General features: G+C 38.3%; 1 protein-coding gene and 1 non-coding gene across 12 annotated transcripts in view; both read right to left on the bottom strand.

The window, feature by feature from the left end:
- Positions 1 to 19134, bottom strand: part of SAR1B (secretion associated Ras related GTPase 1B) — a 32444-nt gene extending 13310 nt beyond the window's left edge. For 3 of the 11 annotated variants that reach the window (XR_010840240.1, XM_067031664.1, XM_067031669.1), the window contains exons 1-3: positions 9342 to 9457; positions 8694 to 8769; positions 4351 to 4470 (exon numbers count right to left, since the gene is read on the bottom strand). Coding sequence is in view for 9 of the 11 variants with exons in the window: in XM_067031664.1 (XP_066887765.1) it covers positions 4351 to 4470; positions 8694 to 8751 (178 nt within the window). In the remaining 2 variants the exon portion in view is untranslated. Of the gene's footprint in view, positions 1 to 4350; positions 4471 to 8693; positions 8770 to 9341; positions 9458 to 9895; positions 10055 to 18754 lie in introns of those variants that run through there. The other 8 variants (XM_067031666.1, XM_067031665.1, XR_010840239.1 and 5 more) reach the window with 8 other exon arrangements.
- LOC131756557 (U6 spliceosomal RNA) lies at positions 2746 to 2853 on the bottom strand. The gene has a single exon (XR_009335715.1). It is a non-coding gene; the product is annotated as a U6 spliceosomal RNA (small nuclear RNA).
- Positions 19135 to 19392: the final 258 nt, after the last annotated feature.

The following is a 19392-nucleotide window of genomic DNA, read 5'->3' on the forward strand; positions in this document are numbered from 1 at the left end:
TTTGCAGTGTTGTGTTAGTTTCAGGTGTACAGCAAAGTGAATCAGTTATACATATATACCCATTCTTTTTCAGAATCTTTTTTTTTTTTTTTTTTTTTTTTTTGCCGTACGTGGGCCTCTCACTGCTGTGGCCTCTCCCGTGGTGGAGCGCAGGCTCAGCGGCCATGGCTCACAGGACCAGCCGCTCCGCGGCATGTGGGATCTTCCCAGACCGGGGCACAAACCCGTGTCCCCTGCATTGGCAGGCGGACTCTCAACCACTGTGCCACCAGGGAAGCCCTCAGATTCTTTTTTTAAAAAGATTTATTTATTTAAGATATTTATATATTATTTATTAATTTATTTTGGTCGCGCCAGGTCTTAGTTGCAGCACATGGGATCGTCGTTACCACATGTAGGATCTTTAGTTGTGGCATGCAGGATCTTTTGTTGCGGTATGCAGACTTCTTAGTTGTGGCACGTGGGATCTAGTTCCCTGACCAGGGATTGAACCCAGGCCCCCTGCACTGGGAACACGGAATCTTACCCACTGGACCACCAGGGAAGTTCCTATTTATTTATTTATTTTGGCTGCGCCGGGTCTTAGTTGAGGCACATGGGATCTTCGTTGCCATGTGCGGGATCTTTAGTTCCAGTGTGCAGAATCTTTCATTGCGGCATTTGAACTCTTAGTTGTGGCATGCATATGGGATCTTGTTCCCTGAACAGGGATTGAACCCGGGCCTCCTGCGTTGGGAGCGAGGCATCTTAGCTACTGGACCACGAGGGAAGTCCCCAAATTCTTTTCCCAAATAGATTATTACAGGATATTGAGTAGAGTTCCCTGTGCTATACAGTAGGTCCTTGTTAGTTATCTACTTTAAAAAATTTTTTTTTAAAATTAATTTATTTTTATTTTTGGCTGCATTGGGTCTTCATTGCTGCACGCAAGCTTTCTCTAGTTGTGGTGATTGGGGACTACTCTTCGTTGCGGTGCATGGGCTTCTCTTGTTGCGGAGCATGGGCTCTAGGCACGTGGGCTTCAGTAATTGTGGCACGCGGGCTCAGTAGTTGTGGCTTGCGGGCTCTAGAGCGCAGGCTCCGTAGTTGTGGCGCACGGGCTTAGTTGCTACGTGGCATGTGGGATCTTCCCGGACCAGAGCTCAAACCTGTGTCCCCTGCATTGGCAGGTGGATCCTTTTTGGGTTTTTTAAAATTTTATTTATTTTTTTATATAGCAGGTTCTTATTCGTTATCCATTTTATACACATCAGTGTATACATGTCAATCCCAATCTCCCACTTCATCACACCTCCCTGCTACCCGGCCACCACTTTTCCCCCTTGGTATCCATACGTTTGTCCTCTACATCTGTGTCTTTATTTCTGCCCTGCAAACTGGTCCATCTGTACCATTCTTCTAGGTTCCACATATATGCATTAATATACGTTATTTGTTTTTCTCTTTCTGACTTACTTCACTCTGTATGACAGTCTCTAGATCCATTCACGCCTCTACAAATGACCCAATTTCGTTCCTTTTTATGGCTGAGTAATATTCCATTGTATTTATGTACCACATCCTCTTTATCCATTCATCTATCGATGGGCATTTAGGAGCTTCCATGACCTGGCTATTGTAAATAGTGCTGCAATGAACATTGTGGTGCATGTGTCTTTTTGGATTATGGTTTTCTCTGGATATATGCCCAGGAGTGGGATTGCTGAATCATACAGTAGTTCTATATTTAGTTTTTTAAGGAACCTCCATACTGTCCTCCATAGTGGCTGTACCAATTTACATTCCCACCAACAGTGCAAGAGGGTTCCCTTTTCTCCAGACCCTCTCCAGCTCTTATTGTTTGTAGATATTTGATGATGGCTATTCTGACCAGTGTGAGGTGATACCTCATTGTAGTTTTGACTTGCATTTCTCTAATAATTAGTAATGTTGAACATCTTTTCTTGGGCTTTTTGACCATCTGTCTGTCTTCTTTGGAGAAATGTCTATTTAGATCTTCTGCCCATTTTTTGATTGGGTTGTTTGTTTTTATGATATTGAGTGGCATGAGCTGTTTGTATATTCTGGAGATTAATCCCTTGTTGGTCTCTTCATTTGCAAATACTTTCTCCCATTCTGTGGGTTGTCTTTTTGTTTTGTTTATGGTTTCCTTTGCTGTGCAAAAGCTTTTACACTTAATTAGGTCCCATTTGTTTATTTTTTTAATTTTCATTACTCTAGGAGGTGAATCAAAAAAGATATTGTGGGACTTCCCTGGTGGTGCAGTGGTTAAGAATCTGCCTGCCAATGCAGGGGACACAGGTTTGAGCCCTGGTCCGGGAAGATCCCACATGCTGCAGAGCAACTAAGCCCGTGCGCCACAACTACTGAGCCTGCACTCTAGAGCCCGCAAGCCACAGCTACCAAGCCCACGAGCCACAACTACTGAAGCCTGCACACCCTAGAGCCTGTGCTCTGCAACAAGAGAAGCCACTGCAATGAGAAGCCCACGCACTGCAAATGAAGAGTAGCCCCCGCTCGCCACAACTAAAGAAAGCCTGCACGTAGCAACAAAGACCCAACACAGCCAAAAATAAATAAATTAATTAATTTAAAAAAAGATATTGCTGAGATTTATGTCAGAGAGTGTTCTGCCTATGTTTTCCTCTAAGAGTTTTATAGTATCCAGCCTTACATTTAGGTCTTTAACCCATTTTGAGTTTATTTTTGTATATGATGTTAGAGAGTATTTTTAATTTCATTCTTAAAAATATGTAATGCTTCACAAATTTGTGTGTCATTCTTGTGCAGGGGCCATGCTAATCTTCTCTGTATCATTCCAATTTTAGTATATGTGCTGCCAAGTGTGTACACATATGTTTTTTGATTAATTGAAAAAATATTAGTTGAAATGAATGTGACCCACAGGAAGGTTGAGATAGCATCTGTTTTGTGCCACTGTTTTTACTCTTAGTACTTAGAACAATGTCTGACATAGAGCAGGTGCTGAAAAAATATTTGTTGAATAAACTAAAAAGGGCAATATCATAAAATTTTTAAAATGACTTACACCTAATATAAGACCACTGTGTAATCTCTTCCATTTCTCTTGCTTTTGCAGATAATTTTATATACTCAATTTCACCATGATCATTTTCCTTTAACAGTATTGTTCTTGTATCAGAATCTTATTTGTCAAGCCTCACTTTCCTCTCTTAATATAAAAAAAAAGTATCAATTTTACAAAATCTTCCTTTTCCAACTTCACTCACTAACAGCTTTAGATATAAAATGGTAATTTGTTTTGCTCTGTTTTCCTTCCTTGTTCTTTGTATATTTACTGAATTAAATTAACTATCATATTATCTACTTTTTAGTCCAGTTCTCAATTTTATACTCATTATTAAGGCCAACACTCATTATTTCATAATTAATCTATGGATTAACTTGTCTTTAAACTCTCTGTGTACTTGATTCATCGTCTTTTCAACAGTAAAAGTAAGTTCACAAGTATTTTAAGATTAGACTTCTGTTTCTAATAATTTTATCACTTTAACATTAACTTTACTTTCTCAAACAGTTCCTATTATATAATCTTATAACACAGGATGATATGTATTAAGTGATTTATAGAATCATTATTAATGTCTTTCAGGTAGTCTTTCTAAAAGGAAGCACAGTAAATTATTTTTTAATTATTTTAAAACTTTCTAGGGAATTCCCTGGCAGTCCAGTGGTTACAACTTGGAGCTTTCATTTCCATGGGCCCAGGTTCAATCCCTGGTTGGGGAACTAAGATCCTGCAAGCCATGGGGTGTGGCCAAAAAGAACACCAAAAACCAAAAAACAAAAACCTTTCTATAAGTGTATCAATACATGCCCTGTTTTTTGGAATAATTCTATGGTCTTTATATTAGAAATAGTTCAGGTTGTTAGGACTAGAAAAATAACTGGTTAATAAGTTAAGAGCTACCAGCAAAGTATAAGACTATAATCTCTCCATTGAATAATGATTAAAATAGTACAGTTCTAAAATATGAAAGAAATTTAGGTTATGTAACAAGCTAATGGTGACTATAACCTAAGCAATATATTGCTGAATATCATATCATAATCCCTGAGACAATAACTTTTAAATTTCTCTAGCTGGACAATGGTATACTAACTGATAAGAAGATATGAGTATTATTTCAAGATCTAAATATACTCCCTAGAGTTGGGTCACTTACTATTTATTATACTATTTTAAGGACAGGTGAAATGACCTGATCATAATTTATCCATCAAAAAAACAAACAAAACCTTTTGGTTAGGGCCTATGAATTGGTATCACTTGATCAAGTAATATATTGTATGGGAGAATATACTTACTGGGATGTAACGTTGGGACATGTTGTCCAAGTCTATCATCTTTTAGCATGTGTAGCAATGTTGTTTTTCCTGCATTATCCAATCCAAGAAATACCAATTTACCAGTTTTCTTATATAATCCTGCAGAATAAGAGCTATGATTAGTCAAAGTGATATCTGACACAGACTACACAAATAAAATGACTTTAAATAAAAGTATAATATAATATTCACAATTTAGTTATTTAGATACTTTTCCTAATTACCCTAGATTTTTGATAAAGAAACACTTATTAACCTTTTGAACTTTTAATATTTTATAAATTGGGCTGAAAAAACTTGGATATCTAACCTATTTTTAGTTTTGAAGAGCTATTTTAAATCTATTATGATTTGGGAAGTCAAATCATTATGAAACTAAACTTTGCCCTGATCAACAAATGTATGTGTGACCTAAACTTACCTTGCAATGCCGAAATGCCAATTCCCTTGACAATTTATCTTAAATCCTCTTTTATTTTATTTTAGTTTATCCCTTGACAAATATCTGTGTCCTCTACTAGCGAAACACTCATAAAATACTTGACATCATGTACTTATGAAGCTAGACCAAAAGAAAAATTAGAGAGTATTTTTCCACAGATAAAAATAAATTAACTATTTTTGACAATAAAAATTACAGTGAGTTTTTTTCAGTAAAAAAGTTTAGTTCACTGTCAAATTTCCCTGAGAATAAGGTTAAACTATTCACATGATTGCATAACACTAAGTAACAACAAAAATATCCAAGCACATAATTTTAAACATATGAATCAAGCATTGATAGATACACTGATAAACAGATAAAGACAGCATTGACCAATTTACAGTAGACTGGCATTTACTGCAAAATTCCATATTGAGCTATGTGTGTGTGTGTATTTTAAAGACTTTTCTTAGAGCACTTTTAAGTTTACAACAAAACTGAATGTACAGAGATTTCCCATATACCTCTGTCCCCACACATACATATCTTCCCCCAAGAGGACAAAAGTTTAATGACACATATTCAACAGTATACAGAGTATTTTCACAGCCCTAAAAAGTCCTCTGTGCTCTGCTTATACATCCCATCCCATCCAAGGCCCAGCAACCACTGATCTTTTTATTGTCTCTATATTTTTGCCTCTTCTAGAATGTCATGTAGTTGGAATCACTCAGTATGTAGCCTTTTCAGATTGGTTTCTTTCACTCAGTAATATGCATTTTAGTTTCTTCCATGTATTTTCATGGCTTGATAGTCTGTTTCTTTTCAGTGCTGAATAATATTCCATTGTCTGTCTAGTTTATCCATTCACCCACTAGAGGACATCTTGGTTGCTTCCAAGTTTTGGCAGTTATGGCTAAAGCTGCTACAAACAGCTGTGTACAGGTTTTCGGGTGGATGTAGGTTTTTGGGTGGACGTAGGTTTTCAGGTGGACGTAAGTTTTCAACTCCTTTGGGTAAATACCAAGGAGCACAATTGCTGGATTGAATGGTAAGAGTATGTTTCGTTTTATAAGAAACCAACAAACTGTCTTCCAAAGTGGCTGTACCATTTTTCATTCCCACCAGCAATGAATGAGAGTTTCTGTTGTTTCACATCCTCACCAGCATTTGGTGTTGTCAGCATCTGGATTTGGGGCATTCTAATAGGTGTGTAGTGGTACTGAACTTTATTTTTTATGTCTTTAATTGTCTAATACCCATGGAATTACATGAGGACAGGGAATGCAGCAGCAGCTCAAAAAATAATCAATAAATGAACATTTTAAGACATTAGGCAATTAACAGATTCAGGCCATCCATTTTCTAATAAGTTCATGCCAAAATAACATCTAGTTCTTTACCCGCATTTAAGTTTAAGAAGGAAATTATTTAAGTCCTAATCTTTTGATCACATATTGACCAACAATTCCAATCCTAAAGAGAAGATTGTTTCCCATATTTACTTGAGCTGGGATACTACATCTCTCCTTTAATTATAAATCTGACTAATAATCTCCTTAAACATTTCTATTTCTTAAAAGGTTTCTACATAGACTGTTTCTAACCAATGCACCCAATCTTACCACCTTTTTAAAAAAATATTTCATTTTATTTATTTTTGGCTGTGTTGGGTCTTTGTTGCTGTGCACGGGCTTTCTCTAGTTGCGGTGAGCAGGGGCTACTCTTCGTTACGGTGCGTGGGCTTCTCATTGCAGTGGCTTCTCTTGTTGGGAGCACCGGCTCTAGGCATGTGGGCTTCAGTGGTTGTGGCTTGCGGGCTCTAGAGCACAGGCTTAGTAGTTGTGGCACATGGGTTTAGTTGCTCCATGGCATGTGAGATCCTCCCGGACCAGGGATCAAACCCTGGTCCCAAATACGTGTCCTGGACACAAATACATGTCCCCTGTATTGGCAGGAAACCCTGGACACAAATACGTGTCCCCTGTATTGGCAGGAAAATTCCTATCCACTGCGCCACCAGGGAAGTCCCTACCACCCTAACTTTTAAATAGGAAAAGTGTACAGGATGATATACTAAAAGGGAACAACTAGAGCATTTAATCTTTAAACTGAGTTGGACTAAATTCTTATTTTGTGGTAGGCTCTGTTAAGCACCTGCATACATTATTTCACTTAATCCTCAACTCTGTGAAGTAGCATTATTATTCTCTTTTTTACAGAGGGGAAATGAAGACTCGGAGTTAACTTGGTCAAATGCCGAAGTCAGATCTGAGATTTGAACCTATGTTTGATCCCAAAGCTTTGGTTCATTTTCATTTCTCTATACTGCTTCCTAAAGTTAGCACTATTAACCTTCTTGTTCCTGATTGTGATGCAATCTATTTTGCCTTTTCAACATAATTCAGCATAGATTCATTGTTCTATAAACTGAGATATAGATTCCAACATGTTACAACCCAAAGCCCCAGCAAAATAAAGTTTAAAAGCCTCTATTTCTGACCCAGTTCTTGCAAATATGTGACAAAATATTGCATTCTGATAAAAAGATTTAAGAATTCTCTTGGAGGTAGTATAGAGAGATCTGACATTTGACCTGTAGTAGAGCAACAGTATAAAATAATGTGAGGAATTATATATATATAATATAATATATAAAAATTATAAAATTATAATTATAAAATTATTATAAAAGTATAATATATATCTATTTTTCGGTACGCGGGCCTCTCACTGCCGCGGCCTCTCCCGCTGCGGAGCACAGGCTCCGGACGCGCGGGCCCAGCCGCTCCGCGGCATGCAGGATCCTCCCGGACCAGGGCACAAACCCGCGTTCCCCGCATCAGCAGGCGGACCCTCAACCACTGCGCCACCAGGGAAGCCCAGGAATTATATTTTTAAAAAGAAAAAAAACACTCTGGGTTTTTAAAAATTTGCAATTAAGGTTCAACTAAGAAATAAAAATACAGTGACAATATTTGATCTTACATTTTAATCCTTTTAATATATAGTAGTCAAACAAAATTTATATTTCCCAATCAAAATTTATTTCCTCAGTCAAGATTATGTTTGTGGAGAAAGAAATATTTATATAGGAAATATCATTCCATAAGTATGGTTGTGGCCAGTTTAGAACTATGTTGATCACTCTGAAATTACATGAAATGCTTCTCTTTCTGCCAGTTTACAAGATGATGGTTATAAAGACTAAACTTAGGACAAAATTTGAAAATAGGAGACTAGAAATATTTTCATTAATTATTACAATAATAAAATTGTGTATATCCCAACATAAAAGTTAATCAAAAGCCTGTTTCAGGGAAAAAAAAAAAAAAGCCTGTTTCACCGAAAAATGTGACAAGTCAAGGGTGTCAATAAAAGAACGGGAAGCAAAGATTTTTCCTATCTTTAAAATCTATAAAGAGAGGAAAATCACTAGTCAGAATTGCTGGGTAAACAAGACTCATTTAGTAGGTTATAAAATGCCATTTATAATATATGAGGTACTTTATGGAACATACATTTTTATAATAATAATTAAAAAAGAAACAATGCATTGGATTCCTGTGAGGATTACATGAGGTAAAGCATGTAAAGCTCTTGTGCAAACTGGCTAATAAATGGTAGCTATTCCTGTTAGTAATATGCTTACCAACAACCTTAGAAGATAGGAATTATTATTTTACAGATAAGGAAATTAAGATTAAAGTGGAGAAAACAGTTTGTCTAAGATTACTTTGGAACAGGTATAATGAGTAATTGAACATGTTTGTATGATTCCAGAGCCCACATTTGTAACTACTGGGTTACATACAAAGAGGCTCTGTACAAATAAAAGACACTTTTATATAAGTAGGATTAAATGGGATAACAAAAGAGAACAAAGGGCCAACATTACCTAAAAACTGTAGCACACTGCTGAAACCACTGTAAATCCAGTCAAATATGAAGGACATAGCCAAATCTTATAGGGTCTGGAAAAAAAAAGTGTTTTGAATTTAGTAGTCAACATTAAACACCAACAACATTAAACATCAACTGTGAGTAAATAATCCTACAACCTTACTACAAAGAATTAAACACTCTTTTCCATGCCAGTCTAACCTGATCTATACTGATGAATAAAAAACAAATGTCATTAAAATACCAAGTAGAGACCATTCTTTGCCCCTCAAAGTAGCAAACATGAAAAAATTATCAGTCAAGACTAGAAAAAATGTGGTAAAAGAATTAGTGGCAGTATAAATTGGTACAAATCTTTTTCAAAACCAATTTGACAATAATGTATCTGTTGATACCATTTGAACCAAGAATTCTACTTTTAGAAATTGTCCTGAATATGGAAAAGCTTATGTATAAAGATGTTCATCAAAGTGTTCCATAAGAAAATTTTTAGAAATAATCTATGTTCAATAGTAAATTAAATATAGTATCTATGGCATATGAAATATTTACCAAAACCTTGGAGTGGGGGATGGGAGAGAAGGGAGAAAAGAGGAGAAGAAAGGAAATTGATCATGAAATAAGTTTCCAAGTCTGATTTTACCTATGTGGAGTAAAAACCCTTTTTCTTTTTCTTTTGTTCTTTTGTAGCAGTTGGTACCAGATAGTAAATTTCTGGGTTTGTTATCTCTCTGCATTTTTCAAATTTTAATCATGTTACTAAATGTAAAAAAAAAAAAAAAAAAGATTAAATCACAGTAGAAAATACAGAGCATAGTTCAATTCAGCATTTACTTGACATGTACTTGATAAACTAATATAGCTAATATGGAAAATAAAGGAAAAAAATCCTCTTTAGAAAAAAAAAATCACTTATACAAAATATGCTTTCAGATCAACAAAGTTCATTTTCTAGAGCTGAACAAAAAAACCCAGGCCCCAAAGTTGGGCCAAGTCCAAAAAGTTTGAAGGGTTGTGCTATCTTTGATATTCTCAGACTAAGTATGACACACAACACTGCTTTCTGTAACTGCCTCTCCCTCCAGTGGGCTGCCAATCTAGACACAGATGGGTCCACCAAACTCAATATACCTAGAGGGTAAGATGTTGAGAGCATATCACCTTGAGAGTCAGAAACAGAGAAAAGAGACAGCCTACCTCCAGTCTGTACAAGGCCTAGCAGTATTTACTAGGAAATCCCCTGGATCCTGGCAATAGATTCTCCCCTCTTCTATTAACTTCTTACATGAATTAGCGTAAGCAGAATTTTGTTCTTGCAATCAGTTGATTCCTGATTAAGACAGAGTGACTGGCAAACTATGAATAGTTTCATTTGTCAGTATCACAAGAATGAGAACTACAACAGCAACATAAATATATAAGAATCTATTATCTTTGAAGTTCTCGTTTTACTCAAGTTGAAAATTACACCTCCTTCTACTATTATCATTTTAGGTCATGTAGAAATTGAAACTTAAAGTCAGAGAAAATATATACAGGTGGCTTGTCTTTTCTGAAGATTCTGAGGTATATGCTTTTCAAAGGGAATCATAATAATTTTCACTGTAGAGAATCAAATAAAGCAGTGGTGTGTTGAGATATTTTATTTAATTTAATATATATTTACCTAGTTCATATTACATCCAAAGTCCGGAGCTAGACATCATGGGGAATACAAATATTGATGACAAACATAGCTCTTTCTCTCAAAAAGATTATAGAGTGATAAATTAGCTGCACAAATGCAATTAAACTGAAAAATGTTCAAACTGAATAGGATATTATCTAAAATGGTAACAACTCACCCTATAGATTTTCAAGACTCATTCAAACACAAGGGAAAAATAATGCCCAACTGTAAATCCTAAGCTACTAGGGGAGTAATGATTATAAGAGCATAAAAACAAATTAATAAAAATAAATAACAGATATTAGGTATTTATGTGCATACCAACAGAAAGAGGTATGGTATGCTCACAAATGCACTTTATATTTTGTATGAAAAAAGAGAAAACCAGTCCTGCTTGTCTCTACAGCCGAAGTCCTATTTCCATAGTTCTATGGTGACACCAGGGTACAGTTAAGGAAAGGTTTCTTAGATGGTGTTTAGCCTGAATGGGTACAGCAAAAAGTCGGGAATTGTTAGATAATATGACTGGGGTTAGGGGACCGCAAACTGAGAGTAAAAAATCAACGGGTGCTAATTAGTGATGCAGAAGCCAGATTGATAAACAAATCTGAGACTAAATTTAGACATTAGGTCTTCATGCCTGCTACTTTTAATATATGGACATAAGAAACGATGCTGAATCTGCCTTTCAATTTAATAAAACAAAGCAAAGCAAAATAATATCAGCTACCATTTATTGAACCCCTACGAGCATTATGGTCTAGAGATTAAGAGCAGGACCTCTGGTGCTAGGACTTTGCTATCTACTTTAGGTAAGTTACTTCTCTTTCCTCATCTGTAAAATGGGGATAACAATATTACCTGAGATGGTTATTGTGAAGATTAATTAGTACACGCAAAGCATTTAGTATTTCGTATGGAGGAAGCATTTAATTTTAGCTGCTGTTATTATTATTTCTTCTACTACATGGCCCACAGTACTAGACACTTTACAGATATCACCACTAAATACCCCAACAACCTTTCAGAGTACATATATTATTGTTCGCATTTTACAGAAGAAGCTGAAGTTACAGTAAGTAAAACTCAACTATTAATGATAGGCACAACTAAGTTTCAAACATGAGTCGAACTTCCACATCCATCCCCTTTCCCTTACATTGCATTGGCTCTCTAAAGCTTTGTAACAATAATTTTAAAGGTTTAAATTTATTTATGTCATTACATACCATTTTTTAATAACTCCAGCTCATGACTCTGACATGTAATTCCTTCCTCTCCCACACATCCCACACCCAGTCATTCCTTAGTTCTATCAATTTCTGCACTGAAATCTCAAGCTTTCATTGATTCTCACAGGAGCCACCTAGTCAAGAGCCTTATTGTCACTTTCCAAAACTACCATCTTAACATCAAAATGTGTTTCTACCCATCTGTACATGCCCTCCAGAGTAGCTTCCCCAAAATGTCATCTTGGACTTTTTGCATAGTCAGGGTGACTATAACTCCCAGTTTGCTGGGGACAGTCTTAGCAAAGTTATTTCAGTGTAATTAACAGTGCTTCCTCTCACTCTCAAAAGGGTCCTGATTTAGGTTAAATTAAATGGTCACTCTATGCTTGTGGATGGAGAGCCACTGGAGGTTTGTGAGCTAAGAAATAATACAATCAAACTCCTAGGCCAGTATTCCACATTCCACTCTTAGCTACCTTTCCAAGTTTAATACATATTACTTCCCTACTTGTAGCTTTCCCCAGGCCAAAGTAAACTGCTTGCCATTCACCACTGGTGACCTGGACTTTACTACCTTAAAACCTCTGCTCATTATCCTTCCCAGCATCAGAATGTTCTCCCACTATCTCTGCCTAAAGTCTCCTTGCCTCCAGCACCAGCCAAATGCTATGAAAGAAATTAATTCTCACTTGAGGGACAGATATAGATGGAAGAACCAAAAGAACCCAGGAAGGGTAAAAGAACTAGAAGAGAGAGGCAAGGAAAGAAGTTAGCCACATTAAACGCAGAGATGTCACAGCTAGCTTTGGTGACAAGGAGACAACAGTTGACAGCATGAGTAGCCTGCAGTGAGTGGTAAATACAGGAGAGCCTATGGCCGGTACTTAAAGCACAGCAGAGCTGTGTGACCTTGAAAAAGTTAAAATCTCTCAGGGTGTTTTAAGAGCAAATGAGATACAATGCACAAAGTATCAATATTTAAAACCTGGCTTCTGTCATTATTGAGAAGAGAATGGGACAGGTTAACAGGTGGAGGCAGTGAGGAAATTCTTCTTTCAAAAAGTTTGAAATGGGATGAGGGAAATGAGATTTTCTTCTTAAGGAAGGGTGAGGCTTGAGAATGTTGATAAATTGAAAGGAAGGAGCTAGTGGCAAGGAAGAGGTTAAGAATGAGAAAGAGAAGGAATTAACCAAAAGGGTCAAAGTCTCAACAGGAGCCTGGGCAGAGAGCACACTCTTTCTCTAAGATGAAGGAAGGAAGGCCAGTAAAGATGAAGAAGGGGTGTAACTACTGAGCCCACGAGCCACAACTACTGAAGCCCGCACGCCTGGATCCCGTGCTCCGCAACAAGAGAAGCCACCGCAATGAGAAGCCCGCGCACCGCAACAAAGAGTAGCCCCCGCTCGCCGCAACTAGAGAAAGCCTGCACAGCAACAAAGACCCAACACAGCTAAAAATTAATTAAATTTAATTTAATTTTTTAAAAAAAGAATAGCTACTGTGGGGAAAAGATCAAGTTAAAAGATTGCTAAAAAGAGCCAGGGGGGCTCCCCTGGTGGCGCAGTGGTTGAGAGTCCGCCTGCCGATGCAGGGGACGTGGGTTCGTGCCCCGGTCAGGGAGGATCCCGCGTGCCGCAGAGCGGCTGGGCCCGTGAGCCGTGGCCGCTGAGCCTGTGCGTCGGGAGCATGTGCTCTGCAAAGGGAGAGGCCACAGCAAAAAAAAAAAAAAAAAAAAAAAAAAAAAAAAAGAGCCAGGGACTTCCCTGGTGGTGCAGTGGTTAAGAATCCGCCTGCCAATGCAGGAGACGCGGGTTAGAGCCCTGGTCTGGGAAGATCCCACATGTCGCGGAGCAACTAAGCCCGTGCACCACAACTACTGAGCCTGCGCTCTAGAGCCCATGAGCCACAACTACTGAGCCCACATGCCACAACTACTGAAGCCCACATGCCTAGAACCTGTGCTCCGCAACAAGAGAAGCCACCGCAATGAGAAGCCTGCACACCACAACAAAGAGTAGCCCACAACTAGAGAAAGCCCGCACGCAGCAACAAAGACCCAACGCAGCCAAAAATAAATAAATAAAAAATAAATTAATTTTTAAAAATAAAAAGAGCCAGTTGCTAGGGTTGAAAAACATTCATAGCAGTACCAATCTGTACTGATTTCTATCCCTCACCCCCCCCACCCCAAGCAATGCTCAGCTTTAGAGAACAAGGAGCGAATGGGGTTTAGGGACTTCCAGAACAGGGGAGCAGGAATTTGACAGTACTAGCAACAGAGACTGAAGTAATCTGATCAGAGGTTCAGGCTGAGTGGATAAGGTATAAATGCAGATAGCGCATGGAATGGGGTGGGGATCAAAGGCAGGCTCCTCACAGAATAGAAATGGAAGAATAGGGGAAGAGTCTTATTTTTTTTTTTTTTTTGTGCGGTACACGGGCCTCTCACTGCTGCGGCGTCTCCCATTGCGGAGCACAGGCCCCGGACGCGCAGGCTCAGCGGCCATGGCTCACGGACCCAGCCGCTCCGCGGCACGCGGGATCCTCCCGGACCGGGGCACGAACCCGCGCCCCCTGCATCGGCAGGCAGACTCCCAACCACTGCGCCACCAGGGAAGCCCCAAGAGTCTTTAGCTAAATAGCAGGTGTAGATGTAGTAAAAGGGTGCGAGAAGTGAAAGGTGGGTCAGAATTGTGCCTGCACAGTGGAGGAAAATGTGGGGTTCAGAATTCAAGAAAGGTTTGGGTCTGGGTGGTGGCCAGCTCCAAGGCCTGGCTCTGGCATGGGCAGCTGAAGAGAATTAGAAGTGAAGGATTCGGGAAGCTGGGCTATTCCACACTGACAGGCAGTGGAATCATCTAGAAGATTGGAGGGCAGCATTTTAGAAAGCAAGACTGTGAATCAAGTGGCAAAATCCTTACTGAAGATGACTGTTGGTAGGTGAGAGCCACGAGGACTCAGGGAGGGTAGAGTGGGTAAGCCATGCAGGTAAATGGATTTTTTGCATAAGGATGGTACCAATTTGCTTTTGTATAATTTGTCCCAAGATAACTAATTTAATAACATATATGGGGAAACTCTTCTTTAGAAATTAATGAGCTATTTACATTTCTATAAAGTCACGGTTTCTGAGATCCTTAAACAGAAACTCCTTAAGCTAGGAGTCATTAGTCATTTTAAAGTAGAAGGAGTAAAGTAAGTCAGAAAGAGAAAAACAAATACTGTACGCTAACACATATACATGGAATCTAAAAAAAAATTTTTTTAAAGTTCTGATGAACCTAGGGGCAGGACAGGAATAAAGACGCCAACATAGAGAATGGACTTGAGGATGGTGCAGGGGGTGGGGTAAGCTGGGACAAAGTGAGAGAGTGGTATGGACATATATACACTACCGAATGTAAAACCCATAGCTAGTGGGAAGCAGCTGCATAGCACAGGGAGATCAGCTTGGTGCTTTGTGTCCACCTAGAGGGGTGGGATAGGGAGGGTGGGAGGGAGATGCAAGAGGGAGGAGATATGGGGATATATGTATGTGTATAGCTGATTCACTTTGTTATACAGCAGAAACTGACACACCATTGCAAAGCAATTATACTCCAATAAAGATGTTAAAAAAATAAAATAGAGGTAAAAATGTGGCTAAGAATAAGTTACTTAGCCACAAACAGATACCTGAGCCCAGAGAACAGGTTACACAACACCATGAACACACTATTAAGACATGTGAAAAGCAAAGGTCAAGAACAAGGAAACATATACACGTCAGCAGATTTATTTATTGCATGAACACCAAACAGGAAAAGTCGCTAAGCAGATTAGAAAAGTGATCTACTCAAGTAACATGAAAATCAGTGCAAAGGGTGTAATGGAACAGAAATTCTCAGATTACAAATAACTTCTGAAAGCCTTGCCCCCATTAAACTCATAAGGACAATTCCATTTATATGAAATGTCCAGAATAGGCAAGTCTTCAGAGTAAATAGATTAGTGGCTGTCAGACTGCGGGTAAGGTGAAATGGGGAGTGGAAGTACTGGGTTTCTTTTGGGGGTGATGAAAATGTTCTGGAGTTAACTGGTTATGGTTGCACAACATGATGAACTAAAAAAAAACTGAATTGTACACTTATAACGGTAAGAAGTGTATGTACAAGTACCCTTTATGGTATGTACTCTCTCTCAATAAAGTTATTATTAAAAAACAAAGAAAATTAATGTTGAAAATTTACATGGAGTTTTAATAGTTATAACTAATATAAGTAATTTAGTAAAATCATTTAGGTATGAACTTTAAAAAATATACATAAGGGAAAAAAATACACATAAGATAACAAGATATAAATACTCCAAAAAGTAGTGCTGATAGAAAATAAAAAATATTCTAAGAAGGTAAATCCTATTCAGAATAGAATTCTAGAATCAATACATTAATAACTTTGGGAAGCAAAGCATGGTAGAGCTGTGATAAAATGGATGGAGTGCCTCTCCTAGAATTTAAAAAATCTAAACTGAATGTGCATCTTTTTTTTTTTTTTGGCCACGCCATGCGTCAAGGGGAACTTCCCCCACCAGGGATGGAAGCTGTGCCCCCTGCAGTGGAAGCTCGGAGTCTTAACCACTGGACCACCAGGTAAGTCCTGAATGTGCATCTTTCGAAATACCATAATTTCATTCTGGGAAAGCCAATCTTTCTGAGTGCCAGTTTGCTTCTCCATATAAGGGAAATACCATCTGCCTCACAGAATGTTAAGAATGATTAAATATGATAATGTACATGAAAACACTTTGAATACTACCCCATATAAGGTGGTATTAATTCTTTCAAACTAAATTAATTAAAATTCAAAGCACAAAACTTTAAATGCCAATTTTCAAGTTAACTTCAATATTAACAACTATTAATATGAAAAAGTTTTTTTTCATAATGTTCTGATTTTACTTTAAATATTAATAGCACCATCACTGTCACCAGAAAAGGCATTAGAAGAGTTTCCTTCAAATCCAGCTAAGGAAATTTCACTAGGAGAGATTAATCACAATTTTCTACACAATTTTGTCAGGCTTATGATTAAAATATATACAAATTCCGTAAGATCAGTATATTATCTGTAAACTAATTTGGAACTATACATACCTCTCTCTCAGATTCAAACAGTACTAGAAATACAAAGGCCAAACTCTGCTTGACCATGTTTTGTAGAATTTCAGCAAGGCTCTATGCCTTTCAGTCGTCCCTTGGTGTCCTAGAGGATTGGTTCCAGGCCCCTACACCCCATCCTCAAGTCCCTTATATAAAATGTCATAGTATTTACATATAATCCACGCACATCCTCTAGTATACTTTAAATGATCTCTCAATTACTTATAATATCTACTACAATGTAAATAATAAGTGAATAGTTGTAAATACAATGTAAATGCCATGTAAATAGTCGCCAGCACTTGGCAAATTCAAGTTTTGCTTTTTCAAACTTTCTGGAATTTTTTCCCCCAAATATTTTCCATCCGTGGTTGAATCCTTAGAGTGGAACCTGTGGATATAGAGGGCCAACTCTGCTAAAAGTACGGACAGTGACAATGTTGAATGTTTTAAGACAATGTTACTTTATAAATACTCACCCCTAAAACTGTTAAATTTTCTTTTTACAACCTTTATCGAAACGTTGATGCAAATAAAAAAACTCTAGAAAACATTTTAGGATTTAATGTATAGCAATTATAATAATGGAACTGAAAACTAAACCTTTTAGTTCGTGTAATGAACAAAAAGTACATAATCAATATTCCTTTAAGGGAAAGTGATGCTCGATTGAAATAAGGTTAAATCTATGACAAATATAAATAGGATTTTTTAAGAGGAAAGGAAAAAAACCTCTATATTAAAAAAGTTGTGCACCTAAGTACTGAACTTGCCTATAATGAATTAAGAAAAAAAAAACCTGACATAAGCAATGACAAATTCAATCATTAAAATACTTTTAACTCAAATTGTTCTAAAAGCTATATACAAGTAAGAGAAACTTTTCAATACCATGATTTGAAAATTATTTGCTTAGTAATGTTTTGCAGAAAAATAATTTAAATGAGTTTCAGCCAAGTGTACTTAAAGAAGAGGGTGGGGAAATAATGAATCGTTACTACAGAATTCTGATTTATAAGCTTCAAATGATGTGGCAGTGATTTTCATTTCTGATAGCCCACTATTTGGTCTCAATTCTTGCTTGAAGTGCAAGGCAAAGGAAGGTTAAAATGTACCCTATTTAAACTGCTAATCTGCATAATTAATGACAATGTTTCTTTAATATTTCTAAAATGAAGGCAACACTTTCCTCTTCTGCAAACTCAGAAAACACCAATGAACTATCCTAAAGTTTTTAAAGTTCAAAATATTTTGGTGACGAACGCAAGCCCACTAAAACAACGTTTGATATACACATTGCTTTGAAATATCAGCACCACTAATTATTGATAAAATGTAAACCTTCCTGTATTCCTCATGTGTAAAATAGACATGATACTATTACTTCTTCATTGGATTGCTGTGTGCATAGCTAGCGCCTTACACATAGTAGAAAACAAATGTTCCTTTCCTTCTTTCATTTGCTTCATTTAGACTTACTCTAATTCGTATTCTAACACTTAACACAGGACATTTTTCAGTGTGAGACACAGTGGTAGTATAGATCTTGATATATCAATAAAAACATGCAACTAATATTAGGTTTAGTTTTTCAAATTAAAAGGATTTCTTCACCTCATTTTGCCCCATGTACCTAACACCTTAAATTCCTGACGAGTTTGGTTTTTGTGGTCAACAATGTCAGAGTTTTCGCTGTTGTCAAAATCACTTTCTATCTTGTTGGAAATTCTTGAAATAATCCCTAAATCATTGCAGTTTTCCCCCAACAGTGTATCTTTTTCCCACTCAACTGGGACTTGGGCTATGGGAAGACGTTAACCACTAGTGGGAAAGGAAGTTCGATTTCTCCCCACACTAAGTGGGAGAGCTGAGAACAACACGCCGCGTCACAGCCTCTTGAGCTGTCAATGATCCCCGCCGCCTTCACCTTACTCGGTGAGGAAACTGAGGCCGAGGGGAAGGAAGGGCTTGCCTGCAGTTCAGAGTCATCTCGTTCATTCCTGAAATAACCCACCGTTTGAGAGCAGCGGTGTTCTATCCGGATGACCGTCAGAGAGGCCCCGCGAAGCACGAGAGGAGCCCGTCCTCTTTCCCGCGGCCAGATTCCAGGGCAGAAAACAGGAGCCCCTTCCTCGCCCGGCTACAGGCAGGGGCATTGGGTGGGCCCAGGCCCGAAAGGCGCTCCTTCCCTGGGACCCACAGCTGCCGCCCGCCGGTTCTCCAGGTAGGAGAGGCCGCCACTTACCTGCGATTGGAGAGAACACGCTTGCTTGGCGTCGACCCTACTCACTCCGACACCGAACAGCAAAGCGCGATGGCTGCCGCGGCCCTAGTCTGCGTTAGCTCCTTCCGGGCCGGTGGGTGCTTCTCTCCCGAAGGTTCGCAGGACAGCAGCGCCGCGCGCCTCCAGTTCCGCCTCCTGGCGGTTCCGCGGCCAGTCCTACCGTTGAACGCTCCCAGAGTTGGGGCCTGCTCCCCATACACGCCTGAAGGGGCTTGCAGGGGCTGCGGGCCTAGGCAGAGAAGGTAACACCGGTTCCTAGCTTGGGGAGATTATACGTGACGTGCTTTTCTGAAAAAATACATTTTCAAAGTGCACCTGTTTCTTGAGTTAAACAAGTAATTTACAAAATGTAACTATGAGCTTTAAAC

This window comes from Kogia breviceps, chromosome 4 (assembly GCF_026419965.1).
Source record: "Kogia breviceps isolate mKogBre1 chromosome 4, mKogBre1 haplotype 1, whole genome shotgun sequence".
Lineage (NCBI taxonomy): Eukaryota > Metazoa > Chordata > Mammalia > Artiodactyla > Physeteridae > Kogia > Kogia breviceps.